Source organism: Micropterus salmoides, unplaced genomic scaffold (assembly GCF_014851395.1).
Source record: "Micropterus salmoides isolate LMB-PRFRI ecotype aquatic unplaced genomic scaffold, ASM1485139v1 Ms_hic_scaffold_5, whole genome shotgun sequence".
NCBI classification, from domain to species: Eukaryota; Metazoa; Chordata; class Actinopteri; order Centrarchiformes; family Centrarchidae; genus Micropterus; species Micropterus salmoides.
This window is the reverse complement of record NW_024044237.1, coordinates 21,741,634-21,761,203: the sequence shown is the minus strand read 5'-3', so window position 1 is coordinate 21,761,203 and position 19,570 is coordinate 21,741,634. Positions and strand designations below refer to the sequence as shown.

At 39.0% G+C, this 19,570-nt stretch overlaps 2 protein-coding genes across 6 annotated transcripts; one reads left to right on the top strand and one right to left on the bottom strand.

The window, feature by feature from the left end:
* The first annotated feature begins 6,414 nt into the window (after positions 1–6,414).
* stx5a (syntaxin 5A) lies at positions 6,415–13,392 on the top strand. 5 transcript variants are annotated; one of them, XM_038699466.1, is made up of 12 exons: positions 6,415–6,547; positions 6,992–7,219; positions 8,184–8,254; positions 8,564–8,619; positions 8,732–8,802; positions 8,957–9,073; positions 9,472–9,528; positions 9,656–9,737; positions 10,800–10,886; positions 11,024–11,127; positions 11,330–11,451; positions 12,011–13,392. In XM_038699466.1, exons 2-12 carry the CDS (start codon positions 7,157–7,159, stop codon positions 12,168–12,170), a joined length of 990 nt encoding a protein of 329 aa, XP_038555394.1. In that variant the 5' UTR covers positions 6,415–6,547; positions 6,992–7,156; the 3' UTR covers positions 12,171–13,392. The 5 variants fall into 5 exon arrangements, with proteins under 5 accessions (XP_038555394.1, XP_038555392.1, XP_038555396.1 ...); XM_038699464.1 differs by having other exon boundaries at positions 8,181–8,254; XM_038699465.1 differs by lacking the exon at positions 6,415–6,547 and adding an exon at positions 6,556–6,755 and having other exon boundaries at positions 8,181–8,254.
* Positions 13,393–13,707: 315 nt separating this feature from the next.
* Positions 13,708–19,568, bottom strand: zgc:162144 (RD3 domain-containing protein). Its single transcript, XM_038698690.1, has 3 exons — positions 19,443–19,568; positions 15,914–16,221; positions 13,708–15,357 (listed from the first exon to the last, which is right to left on the bottom strand). The coding sequence occupies exons 2-3, from the start codon at positions 16,219–16,221 to the stop codon at positions 14,997–14,999; spliced, it is 669 nt and encodes a 222-aa protein (XP_038554618.1). The 5' UTR covers positions 19,443–19,568; the 3' UTR covers positions 13,708–14,996.
* Positions 19,569–19,570: the final 2 nt, after the last annotated feature.

Sequence of the window (19,570 nt, the reverse complement as noted above, 5' to 3'; positions counted from 1 at the left end):
ATGACGTAGTGCATACTGTAGAGATGTATTTGTTACTTCATTTTAGCTGTGTTTGTAGTGGATCTCTTCTCTGCAAATACTTTGTACTACTGTAGCCTATGTATAAAGAAAAAAACTTACACTCTTTTATTTTGCTGCTACACCATTTGTGCCCTATTAGGATGTCTTTGTAGAAAACAATGCAGTTTTATGTTGTATTAGTATATAAATGCTAATTAATCGATTCAATGTCCACATAAAAGTGTATACTGCATCTTCAAATATATTGAAAATGATACCAGGATACAACCTTGATGTTACAGATGTTATTAAAGGAAATGTCTTATTTTTTGAATAAACCTCTCGTTTTCTTCCTGCCACTGTTTATCCACACTGCTGTCCCCATCTAATGTCCCTCTGCTTTGACCGCATCTCCCTCATCTCTTTGTTTTAATCTCTCATTTGACTGTAATGAAAGATAAACAGTCACTTTTGATTACAGTAACACCCTAGGTGTTGGGTGTACAGAGTGTGTGTGTGTGTGTGTGTATGTGTGTGTCTATGAGAGGTGGTGTTATTAGACATAATATTGTTCCCTCTCCTCCTCTCATTTGTACTGCTGAGTCAGAAGCTGGTCGAGTGCAAAGGTGTCCAGCTCCACATTGTGTGACGGAAAATTACGTTTATTTACATAGTACAAGTACAGTTGTGAGGTACTTTCCATTTTATGCGACTTTATACTTCTATTCCACTATATTTCAGAGGGAAATGTTGTACTTTTTATTTATTTAAGAGCTATCTTTACTTGTTACTTTGCCAATTAAGATTTAATATACAAAACATACGTATGACCAGTTCAACTTTAAATTTGTCTTGCAGGCAGATGAATCATAGGCACACATGATACATAAAACAAAAAAAGTACATAAACAACATGTAGTAAAAGTATGTAAAACAAAACCTAAAACCCAGCTCACACAGAACATCATCAACATCAAGTGACAGCATTACATAAAACCTGGAGTACGTCCAGCCATTATCATCCAACCCGATTATCAGTGATTAAAACACTGTCATCACTCACAAGTGAAATATAATGCATTTTACCCAGCAGTGTGTAAATTGTTCAAATTGGCTTCACCTCAACTAGTTACAACATTAAAAAGCTGTTCACAGATCAGTGCAATTATACAGTTACATAATATGTAATGATCTAACCCTTGAGGTCATTCGACTGTATCATGATTATTTTTACTTTTGAAACTTGAAGTACATGTTGCTGATAATATAGCTGTGCCTTTACCTCAGTAATTCACAAGTGGTGTAATATTTATACATCATGCTATCACTTATTTTACTTAAAGCAAGAATATGTTATTTTTAAAAACACTGGGGAAAATAACCAATTCTTCCTTTGACAAATAAAAAGTTGAATTCATAATCAATAAAACTGACCTTACTCTGTCTGGTATGGCCTTTGCTGCTAATGTTAGCAAACTTTAGATCTAGACCCTCCTCTACTTGTGCTGCTGTTACTTTATGTTTCAGCAGTTACCCCAAATTGTCAATTGCGTCCACAACGGGAGCTGTTCAACAAAAGTCACAGTGTGTTTGTGTTTTTGCAAGTTTGTGGGTGTGAGAGAGAGAGCCTGAGAGAGGAGATGCCGCCTGTGTATCCTGTGCACATACCCGTCTGCACTGGTATTGCCGAGCACTGTGCTTTTATCCCCCTGGCATCGATGATGATGACGAAAGTTGCTGGCAAAATGATGTCCAGTCCTCATTTGATCCCTCATTGTCAACTCGCATTGCAGAGCAGACTTTAGACCAAAAGAAGTGCAATAAGTTAATGACTGTTGCATCACAGGCTATAAATTGATAAGCTTCCATGACAGTATTATCAGTGATGATTAATGGTGTGTGTATATGAGCAGCAGTTTAATTTGGCCGTCATTAGTCTTTGAAGAGTGAGAGGATGCAAGATGAGAGAGGATGAAAGAGGAGAGGAGCTAAATGCTGCTGCCAACCTATCTGTCTTGAAGGGCACTCTGCCAGTACTAAATATAGCTGCAAGATAAGGGAAAAAGAGAAAAGGACAGAGTGAGTCATGCATCTCAATACAAAAAAGATGCCTTTGCTGCTTTGGGCTCATCAGAAACTCCCAAAAATGCGTCATCATACTGCTGAATAATTATACTAATAATGCTCACACTTTCATGTGGCTCTTTGGCTATTTCTCTGTATACATTTCATGCATTAATTTGACTCTATGTGTATTTTCAACTAGTAGCTCACATGTCGGCCTCCCTCCATCCCTCTCCAGCCCTCACTTCATCCATTTCCTCTGTCTCTCTCAGTCTTTGCACTTGTATCAGAACTTCCTGTATTTTTCCACCTTGCTTTTTCTGCATTCAGAGTTGTGTTTTTCTAATAACTGCAGCCATCGTTTCCTCCCTGCTTTTGTAGCAGCAGCTGTGTTGAAGCAGGTACTGGACGCTATCTGGCCTGCAAGTGTGTTTTGTTAGATGGTATCAGCACTTCTGTGTGTGTGTGTGTGTGTGTGTGTGTGTGTGTGTGTGTGAGGGAGAGTGAGCGAGAATGAGAACGAGAAAAATAAAAAACAGAGAGAAGAGTGATATTGAGTTCAATATGAAAGTGTAAAGAAGAGTTGTGTGTTTGCTGGTTTCTGTTAAACTGACAGGAAAGTGAGTGTTTTTTTAACATCTCTTGTGAATACAAAGAACTTTTTATTTTATTTTACAGAACAAACAAACAGCGTTATCTCCAACAGAAACATGGATCCACAGGCCTCGTCTGTCTCAGTCCACTGAAGGACATCAACCTTGATAAAAGATTTACAGTTCTTGTTACAACATGGGAAACAGGTTGCACAGGGTTGAGAATTTAGTGTGGACATGACAGCCCTTATAAGGAGGTTTAATTCCCTTCATTTATAAAAAGGTTTAGCTCTATTGGCAAGACCATAATTAAGTCCAGTTTTTGGTTGTACAATGTTTACAATATTCAGAATGTCAAAAACAATAACATACACCATACTACATGATTTAAAGCAAATCATTAACAAGACTAAGAGTCTACAGCAATTCTAGCGGCTCTGTGAGGCTGTACTAATGTACAGAGTAACTTTGAGCTAAATGCTAATGTCAGCATGCTAACATTCTCACAAAGACAAAGCTAACATGCTAATGTTTAGCAGGTATAATGTTTACCATGTTCACAGTCATATTTTAGTGTGTTAGCAAGATTTGCTAATTAGCACTAAACACAAAGTATCCATCCAAAATGTTTCAACATCAGGGTGGCGCTAAAGGAAAAGTGGATCACCAAAGGCATTAGGATTCATCCTCTGGGCACCATCATTGTCTAGGCAAAATTTCATGGCAATCCATTCAGTATTTGTTGGGATATTTAGTCTGGACCAAAGTGGTGGACCTACCACTGCCATCCATACAGCCACGATGCTAGTATGGCTAAAAATATAAACAATATCAGAATATATATGATGAAATTAGATATAGTTTAACAATTTAATGTAATGAAAGAGATAAAATCAAAAAGAAAAGGGAGATGTTGGAGGAGAAACTATTCTCTTGTCTCCTGATGTGGGCAATTTTGTTCAGCAAAACAGATTAAAACATCAAATGACGTGTGAAAGCATAAAGGGGAGTGTTTCAGAGAGAAGAGATAAGTTTGGTGGATTAAAGTGAGTTATAAAAGGTGAAGGGTAGCGTAGATGAGGCAGATGAGATGTGAGGGGTGATTCGGGGCATAGGGAGAGGGCTGGGGGGTTTGTGGTTGGGGTCTAGCAGGTAAAGAGGTGAGGGCATAGTTGTGGTCTGGGCATGCACGATCCTGTCAGGTGGAGTATGCGGGTACCAGTAGGAGTTGGAGGAGATCAGAGAGCCGGCTGGATGTTATCTCTCTGTCCATACCATACCTGCAGGTCGACTCACCTGAGGCAGCAGCCAATCGTGTTCTCCGTCTGTCTGTCTGCTCATTCCTCCTCTGTTCCCTCTAACTTAAAGGTTTGTTTCTCCTACAGGCATAGCATCACTAATGACACATCACGTTTTGCTTGCAGCAAGCATCAGTCTGGAGTGACCAAGTGATCTTTTTCAACATGTTTATTTTGTGATGTCTGTAGGTGTACGATATTCCTCTATATTTAGGCATAATAGCATACGTAAAAGCCTGAAATAGTTAAGGCCATCAGTAAAATGATCAATACTATTGGACTGTAAAGCATATTTGTATTTTAGTAAGTAATACAATCTTTTAACTTGACAACATTAGGATCATATTACATACTATACAACATAACTTTAATATATCCTAATAAACTACTATACATCAGTAGTGATGTTGTCATTTTTTGGCAAAGTTGATCCTGATTCTACATCCAGTGGAAGATGTTTTACCTCCCATTTCACTCTAGAGATGACAGCAGATGTTACAGATGTATTTAGAGACGAGTGTTTGAAGGTGAGGAATGAAGCTGTAGGATGTACCTATAGAAACAATGGACACCTGTGTTACAGACTTGTGTTTGTCTGGGTCTAAACCAACATGGTGATGGTGGTGTTCTTTTAGATTTTGTGGTACTTGCCAGGCTGGATCACTGACCAGGCAAATCAGGAAACTGCTCCACAGCCCCAGGGCCCCAACCAAAGCTCCTGATTGCAGTTTGGTGTTTGGTAAGATTTGGTTAGGAATACAGCAATATGTACTTTTAAAGCACACTAAAGACATAACAATACGTAACAACACACCGAGGCAGCCACCCGCAGCGCCATCATGAATGATTTCCTTGTGTTTAATCAATAACAATACCACACACTTGAGGTTACATAATTTCCAAGCATAGAAAGACTGTACATAGTGCACAGAAAGGGAAGGAATGAGGGTTACTAGCAGCCTAGCTGCTCATTTCTGCCCCTGGGGACCCCTTGTAGTTTAATCTGGCCATGGATTCTGGGATTTCATCATCAAAACTTTAAAAATGCCAAATTGTCATTTATGGGAATAGTTTTTGCCATTAAACTTGGGGTGATGTTATTGTTGATAATTTGTGTATTTAATTAATTAGTTTGTTGGTAAGAGGATAACACCTAGTCACTTGGACTCCTGCATCTTTGCTTTCTTTACACGAAGACCCACACTAGAAAGAAGTTTTAGACTGTATTGTGTCATCCCTGACCAGCTGATTACTCCTAAATCAATATTGAAGGGCTCTGTAGTCACATTTGGTCCCCCTCAGCCTCATCTGTCAAATATATCTTTGCATCTCTACTCGCTACTTTTGACCTCCCCTGGCAGAATGTAGTCCAGCCAAGTAAGCCAGTGACTTTGCAGTTATGGCCAAGTAAGTTCTTGGTTCCTCTTTCTTATGTGCTCATCAATATTTGCCAAATGTACTTCTTTTATGTTGATTTTGGGTGTTGCATTATCTGTATTCACACATTATTAACCTCCTCATTATTGCAAGTGAAATTGCACTTGTGTAGCATACTTCTATATTAAATGTATTTTTCGTTTGATATCTAACCTTATGTTAAATTATTAGACTGTTTTTTTTAGCAAAAAGATGGTCCAGGGTATGTTTGGCCTAGCATACCACAAAGATTGTAAGCAGGGAGACACAGAGCAACAGAGATCCAGTTAATATAAATAATAATAATATTATCTCTTTCTGAGAACACATCCTCTTATAACACCTCTAACCCCTAACCTCTAACATCCACTTCCTGTGGTCTTGTTCTTCTGTCTCCTTACAATTATCTTTTATTGATTGCAGTATTTCGTTAACTCTTACTTCTTTCCCGGGGTATTTACCCCATTGATGCCATACCTGCAAATAGCTCCTACTAGTATTTATTGCTGCTCTTACTAGTATCTATTGTCACTTGTAGATCTCTTACTGTATTGATGCTTTATTGATGCTTGCATGTTGTTCCTCAAATGTAAGTCGCTTTGGATAAAAGCGTCTGCCAAATGAGTAAATGTAAATGTAAATATAAATATAATCTTACTCCCAGTAAAAGTGCAAACAAACCTATTTCACAGAATGCGTGTGTACTCATTTAGTATGCACGTGACAAAGAAAGCAACATTTTGTTTGTTTGTTTCCTAGTTGAATTGGAAAAGCTCACAATTTGTTGGTAAGAGGATGACAACTAGTCACTTGAACTCCTGCATCTTTACTTTCTTTATATGAAGAACCACAGTAGAAATATGTTTTAGACTGTATTGTGTCATCCTTTATATTTTGTAGTTGTTTATGACTTACTGTCCTTCTTGTCATTATGTAAAATAAAATGAAATAAATAATATATTTATCATTATCATGCGCCCTGCACTATAAACAGGAGATGTGGCGACCCTTGGCGGTGCTGTGTTGTGCCTGCAGGGATTTTCCGCCACGGTAAAGTAGACGTGGCAGTGACGTCAGTGCCGGAAATGACCCGGATCAGAACTTTAAACTCCTGGGTTGATTAGTTTTCACCAGAAACATCGAGGGCTCTCGAAATATGATGTAATATCGATTCAAGTAAGTTGGAACGGATCGATTTTTGTCTTTTAAATAAGATTAAACCTCCCGTGGCTAGTTTAGGTCGAATTGTACCGAGGTAACGCAGGAGAGACCGTTTGGAAAGCCCGGTTAGCTTTCTGTAGCTAACGTTAGCCTGTGGTTAGCCGGTCAGGCCGTGATCAGCTGTGCGTCGTGATGTGCGGCCTTTACACATTGTTACCTAATGGTATGTATATTTAGCTCGCCTGTGGCTTTATCTGTGAGTTGTGGCAGTTATTTGCTGTTTGTTACCTGGTTGTTTATGTACAGTCGGTCGTCTTGTTGGTGTCAACGTACCTTGCTGTTAGCTAACGGCACCGGTTGTATTTTTACTAACCTACTAGAGTGTTTAATCGTTTACATTTCAAGTTGTCAGCCTGTGAGACTAAGCTTTGTTTTGACGTCTTTTTCCCGTCGCCGCAGACATGTTTGTAAGTCCATGAACGATACCCCACCTTGGATGTGAGTTTGTCTACACACCAGGAGGTCTTCCTATTTATCCACCACACAGAGCTGAGGACTTGGACCTGACAGTACCAGGTGGTTTCTGATCTACAGCGGGCTGGTGACCCTTTTACCGGCGGCAGGATGACATGCCGTGACCGGACCCTCGAGTTCCAATCAGCCTGTAAATCTCTCCAGGGCAGACCGGTATGTTGGCACAGGCACCTGTCATCACAGCACAATAATAACGGGATCTCTTCATGTAAAATGAGGCATTTGCCCCAAATTTATAGCAAGAACTTTACAAGTACACTGATGTGTTTTCACTTTGTTTTGTAGCACTGATGGATTTTACTTTTGGTTCCTTGTTCATTTCCATCTCTGCATCTAGTTTCAGTTCTACATAGGCTTCAACAGTCTGGTCAGCTTTCTTAAGTTAATGTCAAGGCCTACTCTTATCTGGATATTTTGGGTGAAGTTAAGCACAAATTGATCTTTTTGTTTTCCTTCAGCTGTGTTGAGGCACCTCTTTTACTGTAAACACCCAACTGGCAAAAAAATGTGATGTCCAATCTTAAAAATAATGGTAAACCTCAATTAGCTAAGCCTATATATATCGAAACACTATTTTAGTTAGTTACTTAACTTACCTTTTTTTTCATCTGTAAAATGTCCCGCCTGGTACAGATATTGTGTTTCAATACAGTTATTTATAAGACAAACTTAAGGGACCCACATCTTTTGTTAATGTTATATGTTAAGATGGCAATATTGATCAATATATTGTTATCAGATTATTTTTAAACCCTCAAATATCAATATAGATATTGGCCTCAATAATCCAGTATCGGGTGGAGTATAATAAAGTTGTCAGTGCTCAATGTGACACCATAAAAATGTTTATGTAGTTTGTAGTTAACAGCTCAAAAGCCCATAGTATTCATTTTGAACTGATAATAAAGGACTGTTATGTAATGTAACGATGCACTATTTGTAATTTTGATTGACTACAATATTAAGTAGGTCAACAAAAATGGATTCAGTGAGTTCCCTGTTACTTTACCAACTGATTACTCCAAAGGGTTTTGTAGTCACATTTGTTCCCCCTCAGCCTAGTCTAGCAAATATATCTTTGCATCTCATACTCTCTACTTTTGACCTCCTCTAGCAGAATGGAGTCCAGCCCAGTAAGCCAGCTCTCAGTGCCCTCAGGCAGCGCAGTGACTTTACAGTTATGGCCAAGTAAGTTCCCTCTTTCCTCTTTCTTTTGTGCTCATCAATATTTGCCAAATGCACTTGTTCTTTTATGTTGATTTTGGGCGTTGCATTTGTATTCACACATTATTGCATGTGAAATTCATCTTTATTGCACTTGTGCAGCATACTTAAATATGAAATGTATTTTTAGTGTCTAACCTTAATATTAAATTATTAGACATATACATTTTTAGCGGAGAGATTGGTCCAGGATATGTTTGGTCTAGCATAACACAAAGACTGTAAGCAGGGAGACACAGAGCTAAAGTTTTGTTTGTTTGTTTTTACCTGTAGGAGAATTGGAAAAGACTTGAGCAATACATTTGCCAAACTGGAAAAGCTTACAATTTGTAAGTGTGTTTTTTTAAATGTTATTTTACCACCATTTTCACTGTTCTAAAAATCTTGTTTGTCTCTCATATCATCCAAAGTGCTGGTTTTATATCTGTTTTGATGTTTTAGTGGCAAAAAGAAAATCTCTATTTGATGACAAGGCAGTGGAGATCGAGGAGCTAACGTACATCATTAAACAAGTGAGTTGAATTGTTAACGTCTCGTGAAATGTGGTTTAACAAACAAACTGTGCATTACTTGTGAATAGTACCACATTCTATAATCCCGTAAATATCTATTTTGTAAAAATATATTTACTCTGTTTTCTACCTCTCCTTTGTTTTATGTTTGTAGGACATCAACAGTCTAAACAAACAGATAGCACAGCTGCAGGACTTGGTCAGGTCTCGCGGAGCTCCGGGTGGCCGACATATCCAAACCCACTCTAACACTATAGTGGTGTCATTACAGGTATATTCAAAAAGGTCTAATTCATACTGTATATATGCGAGTCCACGGGCATGGAACTGTTTAAATCCTGGTAAACGTTTCTTTTGTGGTTAGTGTTTTTTGACAGTTAAGTTGGAAATTTTGAAATTAATGTGAAAAGAAACAAGGTTAAAGACTTTAAATTAAATGTATTCTTTATTATCAACCTTTTAAATTTTTCTTAAAACCTTTTGATTGACAAGCTTTCATTCCCGTACAATAATATAGAGAAAAGCTTTTAAAAGAAAGAATACTGTTAAAGAATACTGGAAGTAGTTGTGTTTGTATTCTCATTCACTGATTGGCGCTCTGTAACAAATGTGCACAGCTGAATTAAGCTCTACTTTTTTTAACTTTGCTGTATCTTCCGTTGTCCACAGTCCAAACTGGCTTCGATGTCCAATGACTTCAAATCAGTCCTAGAAGTCAGAACAGAGGTGAGTTAGTGTGTGGGATACTTTAAGCGTTAAAAGGCAGAAAATACTAAAGATTAAAAAAGTTTTGAAATGACTGAGAAGAAACCTGTCCCCCATTATTACCCTCTCCCATGATCTTTTCCTGCAGAACCTGAAGCAGCAGCGCAGCAGGAGAGAGCAGTTCTCCCAGCCTCCTGTCTCGTCATCTCCTCTGATGGCCAACAACTTCAGTAAGTCGATCCACATCTTGGCTTCACGCCACTCAGTATGATTTTCTTTTCTTTTTTTTTTAACAAGGGTCTCGCGTTAAAGTAGTGGCACCAACAGGTAAACACAGCATGTTGTTGTAGCTTCATAAGGGCATGTTCACTCTATACTGATACTGTTTGCGGGAAATGTTTTGCCTCAGTCACATTTTGTTCTGATTAAATGCTTCACGTCGTTAGAGCTTAAAAAAACCTTACCACACAGCCAAATTAAATCCTGATTATGTGCAAATTTGAACATTTCTCAACTTAAATAATCAATTGTTACCTAAAACACTGTCTGCCGTTCATCTAACATGAAGAATGTGCTGGCAGATTCAAAAAGTGTAATAGAGTGAACACACCTTTTTATTGTTTCTTTGTTTTGGCTTTGAGGCAGTATTCAACATGTCTGACTCCGGATCAGTTTACCAGTGCTAAACATTTTGCTAAACAGGCTTCTTACCAGAGACTCTCTAATTAGCACAGGGAGTTCAGATGCTTCCTGTGCAGGCATTTACATTGCCGGTAAAATGTTTATGAACAGCCGATAATTCAGCCGTTTTGTTAAATCTCAAACATTCTGCTCACTGTTGATATCTTACAAATAACATATAGGTAACAAACTGATATGTGAATAAAAATGTTATATAATGAAATAACGTTATTGCTGTAATTAGGCACGTAGAGTAACTATCTCGGCTTAACTTGTTGACCTGTCCGGTGCGTCTGCCTTTAAAAATATATAAATCATGCTATTACGATCAAAGTGCTTGCCAGAAACGAGAACTTAAATATAAAGGTTTACATCTTCGGAACACTAGAGTAGGCAAAGGTTGGCTCATCAGTTTACAATTTCTAATTTCAGGTAATTTACGGTGAGCAAACTGTTTGAAATTTAGTCACAAATGGCATAGACGTACAGAAACATTTTGACTGGCGGTGTACTGTTGAACAGCTGTTGTTATAGGGAACTGCTCAGAATCCTTGTGAATGATTATTACTGTATTTGGTCATCTATAATGCAAAAATGAAAAAATATTTTAGGGAGCCGAAAAAAAGGGGCCCAGGAGCCGCATGCAGCTCGCGAGCCGCGCAATGGTTACCAGGGCAATACAACCTCAAATTTAAAAGGTATTTCCCTGGAACGTTTGACTCTCCCAGCGGGTATAACTAGCTACTGTATGTGCCCGCTGTTCTTTCTGCTTTTCCCCTCTACCATCTCTCTGATCCCGTTGAACGTGTGTGTTTTTCTTGTTGTCTCTCTTCAGAGAGCTCGGTCCTGATGCAGGATGAGTCCAGGAGTATGGGGGATGTAGCCATCGATATGGATTCTCAGAACAATCCCATGCAACTCCAGCTTATTGATGAGCAGGTAGCCTGCTGGTGTATATTTGTCAAAGTCAGGCAGATGGAGAAGAATATTTTCGTCTCATTTGCTGGCACAAAAAATATCAGCTACTGTTTATTTTTAAAGTCAGTTGATGCGCATTATTATTCTTTTGTCACAATAAGTAGGAAATGTATCCACTGTTAACATGGCCCTTTCTGAAATCTTGCTGGCTGTGCGATTACAGGACTCTTATATCCAGAGCCGAGCAGACACCATGCAGAATATTGAGAGCACCATTGTGGAACTGGGCTCTATATTCCAGCAGCTGGCACACATGGTCAAGGAGCAAGAAGAGACCATCCAGAGGTAAGATGGAGATAGAACTGGAGTCTCACAGGCTAGAACTTGAGCCTAGTTAGCTTAGATTAAGACAAGAAACAGCTTACCTGGCTTTGTCCAAGACTAAAAAAAAACCACATACCAGGACTTCTAATGCTCACTAATGAACGTGTTTTAAATTGTTTAATATGTACAAAAACTAAAAAAGTTACACTCAGCAAGCAAACCAGCCGGCATATTTCCCTTGATGTTGTTGAGTTTTTACCTTTTATTTAAAGAAAGAAAACTCATTGAGATTAAAAATCTCTTTTCCAAGAGCGTCCTGGCCAAGACGAGCAGCAGCACAAATGTCAGACTTTTCTTTTAATAAAAAAGCAATAGGAATGAGGAAACTGGAAGTAAAGAAGGTAAATGGAGCGTGAACAAGTACTACTAGAATTTGAGTGGTGGTGACTATCTTACATTTCATGCAGAATTCAGGTGCTTGTAATGAATTTACAAGTGTATCTTTTACTTTATGGACTAACATTATTTGCATCTGTTGTAAAAGTCCTATCTCACTGAACTGCCTGTGCCTCTCTCGCAGGATTGACGCTAACGTGGAGGACACCCAGCTGAACGTGGAGGCAGCCCACACAGAGATACTCAAATACTTCCAGTCAGTCTCCTCCAATCGCTGGCTCATGATCAAGATATTTCTCGTACTTATCATCTTCTTCATCATCTTTGTCGTCTTCTTCGCTTAAAGACTAGAGGAGCGGCTGAGTGGAGCGGGAAAGCACATGGTATAAGGGGAAGTTAAGCTAAAGCTGAACTCAGACTACATGTCCAGACGACATATTTGAAGGACAGACTTCTCTATGAAAGCGACCGCTTGATGGAGGCTTGGGAGACCTTTCGATTAACACAAACTTTTCTGTTATTTCCAAGCCACAGACATTTGATCTTAATTCGACAATTCAGTGAAGAATGAGGATGTCGAACTCTGTCCAAATGAAAGAATAAATTATCTTAAATCCCCACTTTGTATAGAGAGCAAAGAACTGCTCTGTATTGTACTTTGACCAATTATTCCTAAACATGTAATCAAAATGACTATAATTTAATGGTTTGATTCTGCAAACTGTCTTTTGATTTGATTTTTGATTTTTTACCCCCTTACAATATGTCGTTATTATTATTATTATTATTATTATTTCAAAGCCAAACAACTGAACTGGAGTTTATCCTCAGATAATTTTGCTTCTTAGTTTTCTAACTTTTTGTTGAAGAGAATGACTGTGACACTTGTTTCTCAAAAATTTTCCACTTACCACCATTTGGTAATGATGTGAAATATTTTGTTATTCACTTTATTCTGTTTATTTGCCAAATGGATACTCTTATAGAACTGTGACACAATATAAGAAGCTGGACTACAGCGACTCCAGCATTTTGTGTCCTGGCATGAGAAAGCAGTTACAGAGAGCCAAAAGGAACTTTGCTGATATAATTCAGGCCCGAGCTGTACGAAATGTGGATGATAAGTTATGTAACAACATTTTTTAAATATGAAACTGTGTAGTTGCTGCACATAAGGCAGGTTGAATGGTTGGAAAAAGTACACCTGGCACATTTGTTGCTGCAGAGAGTCTTCAGCATATGAGTCTTGATCTGAGCGGGATCCAGCTTTGACATCAGTGCTTATGAAGGGGTTGGTCTGGTTGTGAAAGGCCCACTAATGAAGTGACTCAATCAACCTGGTTCCCTGGAAGTAGACTGTTGTAGTTGCTTTCTCTCTTTCTTTCTAATGGACTGGATCTTCTTTCAAGTGACCACAGCTTTTTCAGAAGAATGAAAATGTTCTTCTTATACTTTGTCTCTTTTTTTTAGCCCAATGCCTTGACTTAAATGTATAAAGTGAAAATAGTGAAAATGATGTATTGATAAGAAAGTGCATATTAATAAAATAATACTGGGTTGCTGGTGTTCATGGCTGAGACTTTCTTAAGATAAGAGGATTAGTCAGCAGTGATATAATTAGCCATACTGGGCTAGAAGGCTAAAGCGAGTCAGAGATATATTCAACCCATGTAAACCACAAAGACATTTATTTCTTGCCATATAGGCCCCAGACAAAATTACATTTTGCCTTTAAAACCACAACAAAGTGATAAAGGTCCATCCATCTTTGACTTCTTTTGTCAAAAGCCTTCAAGATTACTAGATTTGAAAAATGTACACTTAATAGGTATCAATGGGCCAAAATCAAAGAGTCACATTAAGTCTCAAATGTCAGACAACTGTTCTTTACATTTTATATTTATTTCCCCCAATACATATATTTACAATAAAAAAAATTACAGATGATGATCTAATTATTCTCAGCTGGAAATGATTTGCTTAATGGATGTACTATGAGAGCACCCACTAGCTGAGCAGGAGATCTGGAGCCAAACTGTGACTGCTGAATACCCCCCACCCCCCACCCACTACTGCACACAAGACAGCTGTCCTGTCTGTTGCATAACATTTTTATGAAGGGACAGTTCATGACACACATGATTCATCAAGAGCAATTGTTCCCGATATAAGCTGTTTATATGTAAGGATACATGAAGCATGTAGCAGAATGGCTAAAAACGGTCCACCACTGCCAGACTGAAATATCTCAACGGCTATTGGATGGATTGCCATGAAATTTTATACAAACATTCATGGTCCACAGACTATGTATCTTAAGGTTTCATGTAGCGCCACCAGTAGGTTGACTTTTGTAGTTTTGAGTGAGATTTCTCTATAAATATTGGTCTTTCATGAAATTTGGTACACACATTCCTTTCCCCCTGAGGATTGATCCTAAGAATTTTCATCTTGCACCATTATGAGGTAAATTAGTTTAAATTTGTATTATGTTAATTATGACCAAATATCTGCTAATCTAATGACCACTTCCATCAGCCACAGCTGTACTTTGTGTTAAGTGCTAATTACCAAATGTTACCATGCTAACACACTAAGATGGTGAACATGGTAAACATTATGCCTGCTAAACATGTTAGCAGTGACGTTGTGACGTTACCATTTAGCTCAAAGCACAGCCCACAGAGCTGCTAGCGTGACAGTAGACTAGGTCTTGTTTTAACATGCTTGTACCTGTCAGCACATCCATATGCTAACCACATGTTTCAGGATCTTGAAACCAATATAATTTTGGAATGGACGAAAGTTTTCGAGTTCATTAGCAGTTAGAAGGGTTCCCTTAAAGTCAAGAAATCACATCAAGACCACTTTCTAGACTTTTCTCCTCGTTTTAAGAGGCAAAATAATTAGAAATGAGAAAACTTTTTATTTACATTACATTTACATTTATTCTGTCCCCTTTTTGAATGCTACCTTCCCTCCTCCCTCCACATTCTCTGTTTTTCTCTCCTTCCCATATTTGCAGTATGCTGACCCACCTGTATTTTGTGCTCACTTTTGCCTCCTTCTCATTTTCTCCTCCCCAACAGAACTCCTCTACAGGTGCTCTTCCTCTCCCTCCCACCATCCTCTCCACATGGTCTCTCCCCTGACTCTCTTCCTCCCTTCTCTCACCCATGGGCACTCTGCTCCATTGGGCTGATCTCTGGCATGCTCCTGCTCCTTCCCTTCCTCGCCCTGGCCTTGATGGCCTCCTCCTCCCCTTCTCCATCCTCCTCGTCGGACCAATCTATCTGCTGCAGGTTCCCCCTGGAGCCTGTCATGCCGCTGCCTTTGAAAAACTGACCCGTGCGAAATTTGGTGCGGAAAGTAACAAAAGAGAGGCTCTTGCTGCGCTGCTGCTTCTCATAGGGGGTGTCCTGCATGTCTTCATTTCCATTTGTTTCGTCAACACAGTCACGTAGCACTGTGCGAAACAGCCGGGGAACCTCGTGAACCTCAGGCTCCATCTGCGACACCAGCCTCCTGAACCTGCAATGGGAGGAATAATTGTTGAGTTTTACAAAAAGGCCTGATCTAAAACAACACAAACATTTACAAAGTACTTAACAGTCAAGAAAAAAACAAAACAGAAACAAGGTCAAGCAAAAAAGAAGGCAGAGGCACTGCCACTGCCACAGAGTGGGTAGTCTTTTTAAAGGGGTCCAGAATCCCTAGCTGCTGGTAGGATATGAAACCTGATTACTAGAATAGAGGGGAGGTGCCCGTACTTCTAATATGTCTGTATGTATGCATGTAGTCTCTTAGCGAAAGAACAGGGATCTGAGAGTATCAGCTTACCTTCCAGGTTATAGTTAAGGGTGTTAAAGGGATTAGATTGAAACCCTGCAGCTCTCTTCTTTTGTTCCTTCCCTGTATTTCATACTCTTTGTCCCTTACTGTCTTTGTCTGTTACAGTCTTTCTGGCTCTATATTTCATCCTATGTCTCAATTTCAGTGTCAATAAGCGTAATATCTCTTTCTGACAGTTTGTTTCTACAGTAATGGTCTCTCTATGTCCCCCAGTCTTTCTTGTGGTATTTCTCACCTGACGATCACAGGGCCACACTGTGCTGGAGGGATCTTGGCACAGAGTTCCTGCAGTTCCAGCAGGTCATTGGGTGTCAGCTCGTAGGGTTGTGGGGTTGGGGCGGTCGCCAGCCAGCTGTAGTCAGCTGTGGAGGAGGAGCTGCGACGGCGGCGCCGACCCTCTGTCGCCCGCTCCAAACGGATGCGTTCAGTGCGCTTCACCATGGCTCCCAACTCCAGCATCAGAGTATTGGTAACCAGTTCCTCGCTGCTGCGCTGGCCGGGCACTTTGGGCTCAAGGGAGAAAACAGCGGACCAAGGAAACATCTGGGAAAGAAGGGCAGAATTGTCAGACAGTTATGTTATAGTTTAAGGAAGAAAAAGAAAAACAATATCCTTTATAACTGATTGTGCCTTTCACCATACCTAACTTTAAGCAAGTTCATATTTGGGGTTATAGTATTTTAGAATTATATTGGAGAATAACAACAAAGCAAAAGTTCATAGACACATTTGAAGACCTTTAAATCCACCAATAGTCAGTAGGAAGTCCAGTAAAACATGGCTCATTATAGGTATGACGGTTCACATGTAAAAGGAAAACAGCGCATATGACTCATCAATACAAACCATTCACCTTTTCTTAAGACTGTTACTCTCTTGCACTAAATGCTATTGTATCACTATAAATTTTTTCTTACCTTCATGAACTGGGTTCACAATGCTGCAGTGTATTCTTGTATGGCAGAAATCTACCTGTTGTCTGGTGAAGTGTCTGTTAGCAGCCGGGTGAACAGCAGGCCTCCATGGGCTTGTGACATTCAAGTATAAAACTCCTCAGACTCCAGCTGGTGGCACACAGCTACCTGAGTACCAGTACTTTTGTGAGGAGCCTGTGGAGTGTGTGTGTGAGTTTGGGATTGAGAATAAATGTAATCCTGTATTAATAAAGAGTGAGTGACGAGATGAGCTTACCTGACATGAGCGTGCACCTACCCAGAGCAGTAGGTGTTTGTGAGTTTGCCTGATAGAATCCAGGTGGGGTGTTTACATAACGGCATGGGATTGTTGGATAATAAGGATATTTTATTTCATTTAATTTTAACGATTTTCTTTTGAAAGTGTTTCCCAATTTTACTTCCTTTTTATGCAGCAGTTAAAGCTGTAAAGAAGGTTTCAGCTCAAACACACAAGCAGGCTAAACAATGTCTTGCTGAAAAATATTTTAAACCACTTCTACAGTGTCTGACAGAAATGTTTCTGGGCAGTCACAACATTTTAAATAGTATACTATTTGGTTACAAACTATTAGGCTACTGCCATTACACCAAGCACAGTCCTGGAAAATAACAGTGAAAATTATCTCCCAGTTCACAGACAATAACTCTTCAGGCATACCTCTATTTCCCAGACAGCTGAGCATAACTCTAAGATTATATAACTACCCACATAATCTCTCATTCTCACGCTTATAAACTGTCCATCCCACTAGCTAGCACATGGTATTGTATGTAAGGTAACTGCAGGCTAGTTCCTGCTGGGTTTCTGCACCACTCAGCACTGAAACACCAAATCCCAGATTACATTCAAATCCAGAGCCTACCTGGAAGAATGAGGTTATAATGACTGTTATAATCTAATTAAAGTTGGCTACAGAGGATGCTGTTTACTGCTGCAAGTAAACAGGGATGGTTGTGTATTACTGTTAGTGATCAGCCGGTATTGATTGACTTATTGAACATATCTGATGATTCAGAATGCTAGTATTCATCTACAATTACAATTATCCATCAGGAAAGACGCAAGAATAAATAAATGTTTTTTGTTTTTTCCCTATCAAATAAAACAGCATTTAATTTGTTTTACTGCCTTGTGTGCCTTTTTATACAACCTATGTGAATAGCTTTTAGTGTCTTTTATCAGAGAAACCTAGTTCCATAAATACACTGGCACAGTTTTGTTTAACAATGTTTTTTAGAGTTGACCATCTTCTCAACATTGAGCTTCCTTAAGTGGTCAGATTCATTATTTTTTTCTTTTTGTAACTTACCAGAAGGTGGCAGCACAGTCAAAGTGAGCTTGAACCAGAGTTTGAGCAATAATATTTACTGTTGACCCATCTACAAATGTGGTTTGACTGGCTAGGTTCACCTTAGAAACTCAAAGATATTGGTGCAAGTCACTATCCAGATATGTTTCTCTGTTTTTATTTAAGATTTCCTAGCTTTAAATGTAAACTTGGATGTCTGTCTGAGCTTCCTTTTACAAATAAATAGGATGGCTTCTGTCTTTCAAAGGTAGATGGATAATATATAGCCAGAAATATTTGAAATGTTGTATGCTGCTTTTTCATGGCTAAATGACTATTAGCCATCAACATGTACGTTTCAAGTGTGATGATGTGTAAATCTTTTCTGTTGCTTATATCCTCATTGCAGTGGTGATGGTGACAATTAGCAGTAAGCTAATCACACTGAGGGAGGCCCATGCCAGTCCATTCTTCACAATGAGCCACCTCAATATGTATGTGTGTAACTATACTGCATGATTTGTTTTGTTTTGGAGTGTGTGTCCATTCTGTCAAGCAGAAATCTCTTCAGTGTCTCTCTGCAGTGTCACCCAATGGATTAACAGGTAGATCCGTTCACCCAGATACAAATGAGGTTAATAAAAGAAAAGTAGATTAATAACCAGTCAAGAATGACACTGTGCCTTGCTCAATTTCATCCAATATTCATGTGGTGAGTGCAAGGTGTAAAGCTAATGGTGCTCCAGATGAGAAAACTACAAATGTGGAATGTATTTTTCATTTTGTTTCGTTACAATTTATAATTTCTTTCAACAATATTATGTTTTTAGTACAATTTTTATACAGTATCTTTAAAATCAAACATGTACACCACACATTGCTAACATTGTTTCTGTCATTATATGAATATGTTTAAGGCTCCAGAAAATCTTGGTCCCCCCTATGGGATCAAAATGTTTTTAAGACATGTCATTTGATCAGAAGACTAGTTGTACTTGATAATTAAACTTACTTTGTCTTTATGGATGCAAATCTCAAATTTCTGGGTGACATTTGTATTTGAATTTGTAATCTGGAAGTTTTAAAACAATTACTGCTTGGCAACATGGACAAATCAAGAATCAAGGATACCGATTACACCATTAATAAAGCAGACCATCCTTCAGCCTCCTATATCAGTTTTATTCTATTATATATTACAATAAGTCAAATTAATATAAAACATTGGGAAAAAATTGACCAGGGAACTAAGGTGCACTTGCTAGTTTTTCCAGAGGTTGTTTCAGACAGACAACTATGGTTGAAATCTCCAGAAAAAAAACCTAGTGTGTTGAGTTAACTACCAAAAACAAATTCTCGCTGACAGAATTTGGGTTTTTGGAGACCCGAGCAGCCAAACCTCCAGACACAAGACTATTAAAGGTCTATATTTGCATTTTGAGACCTCTGACAATTTGGCGGAAGCTCTGTTTGAAATTAAAGGTATGTTTGATCGATGAAAAGTGTCAGCATCACTTACATGTCTGTGCGGTATTGTCGCTAGAGGTCATCAGAGGTTCACGCCGCCGCGAGGACTTTCCCCCGAAACAGTCTCCTGCTACGTCACTGACCCCCGCTCCGCCTCGTGCCACACCGACTGTTTCTGTC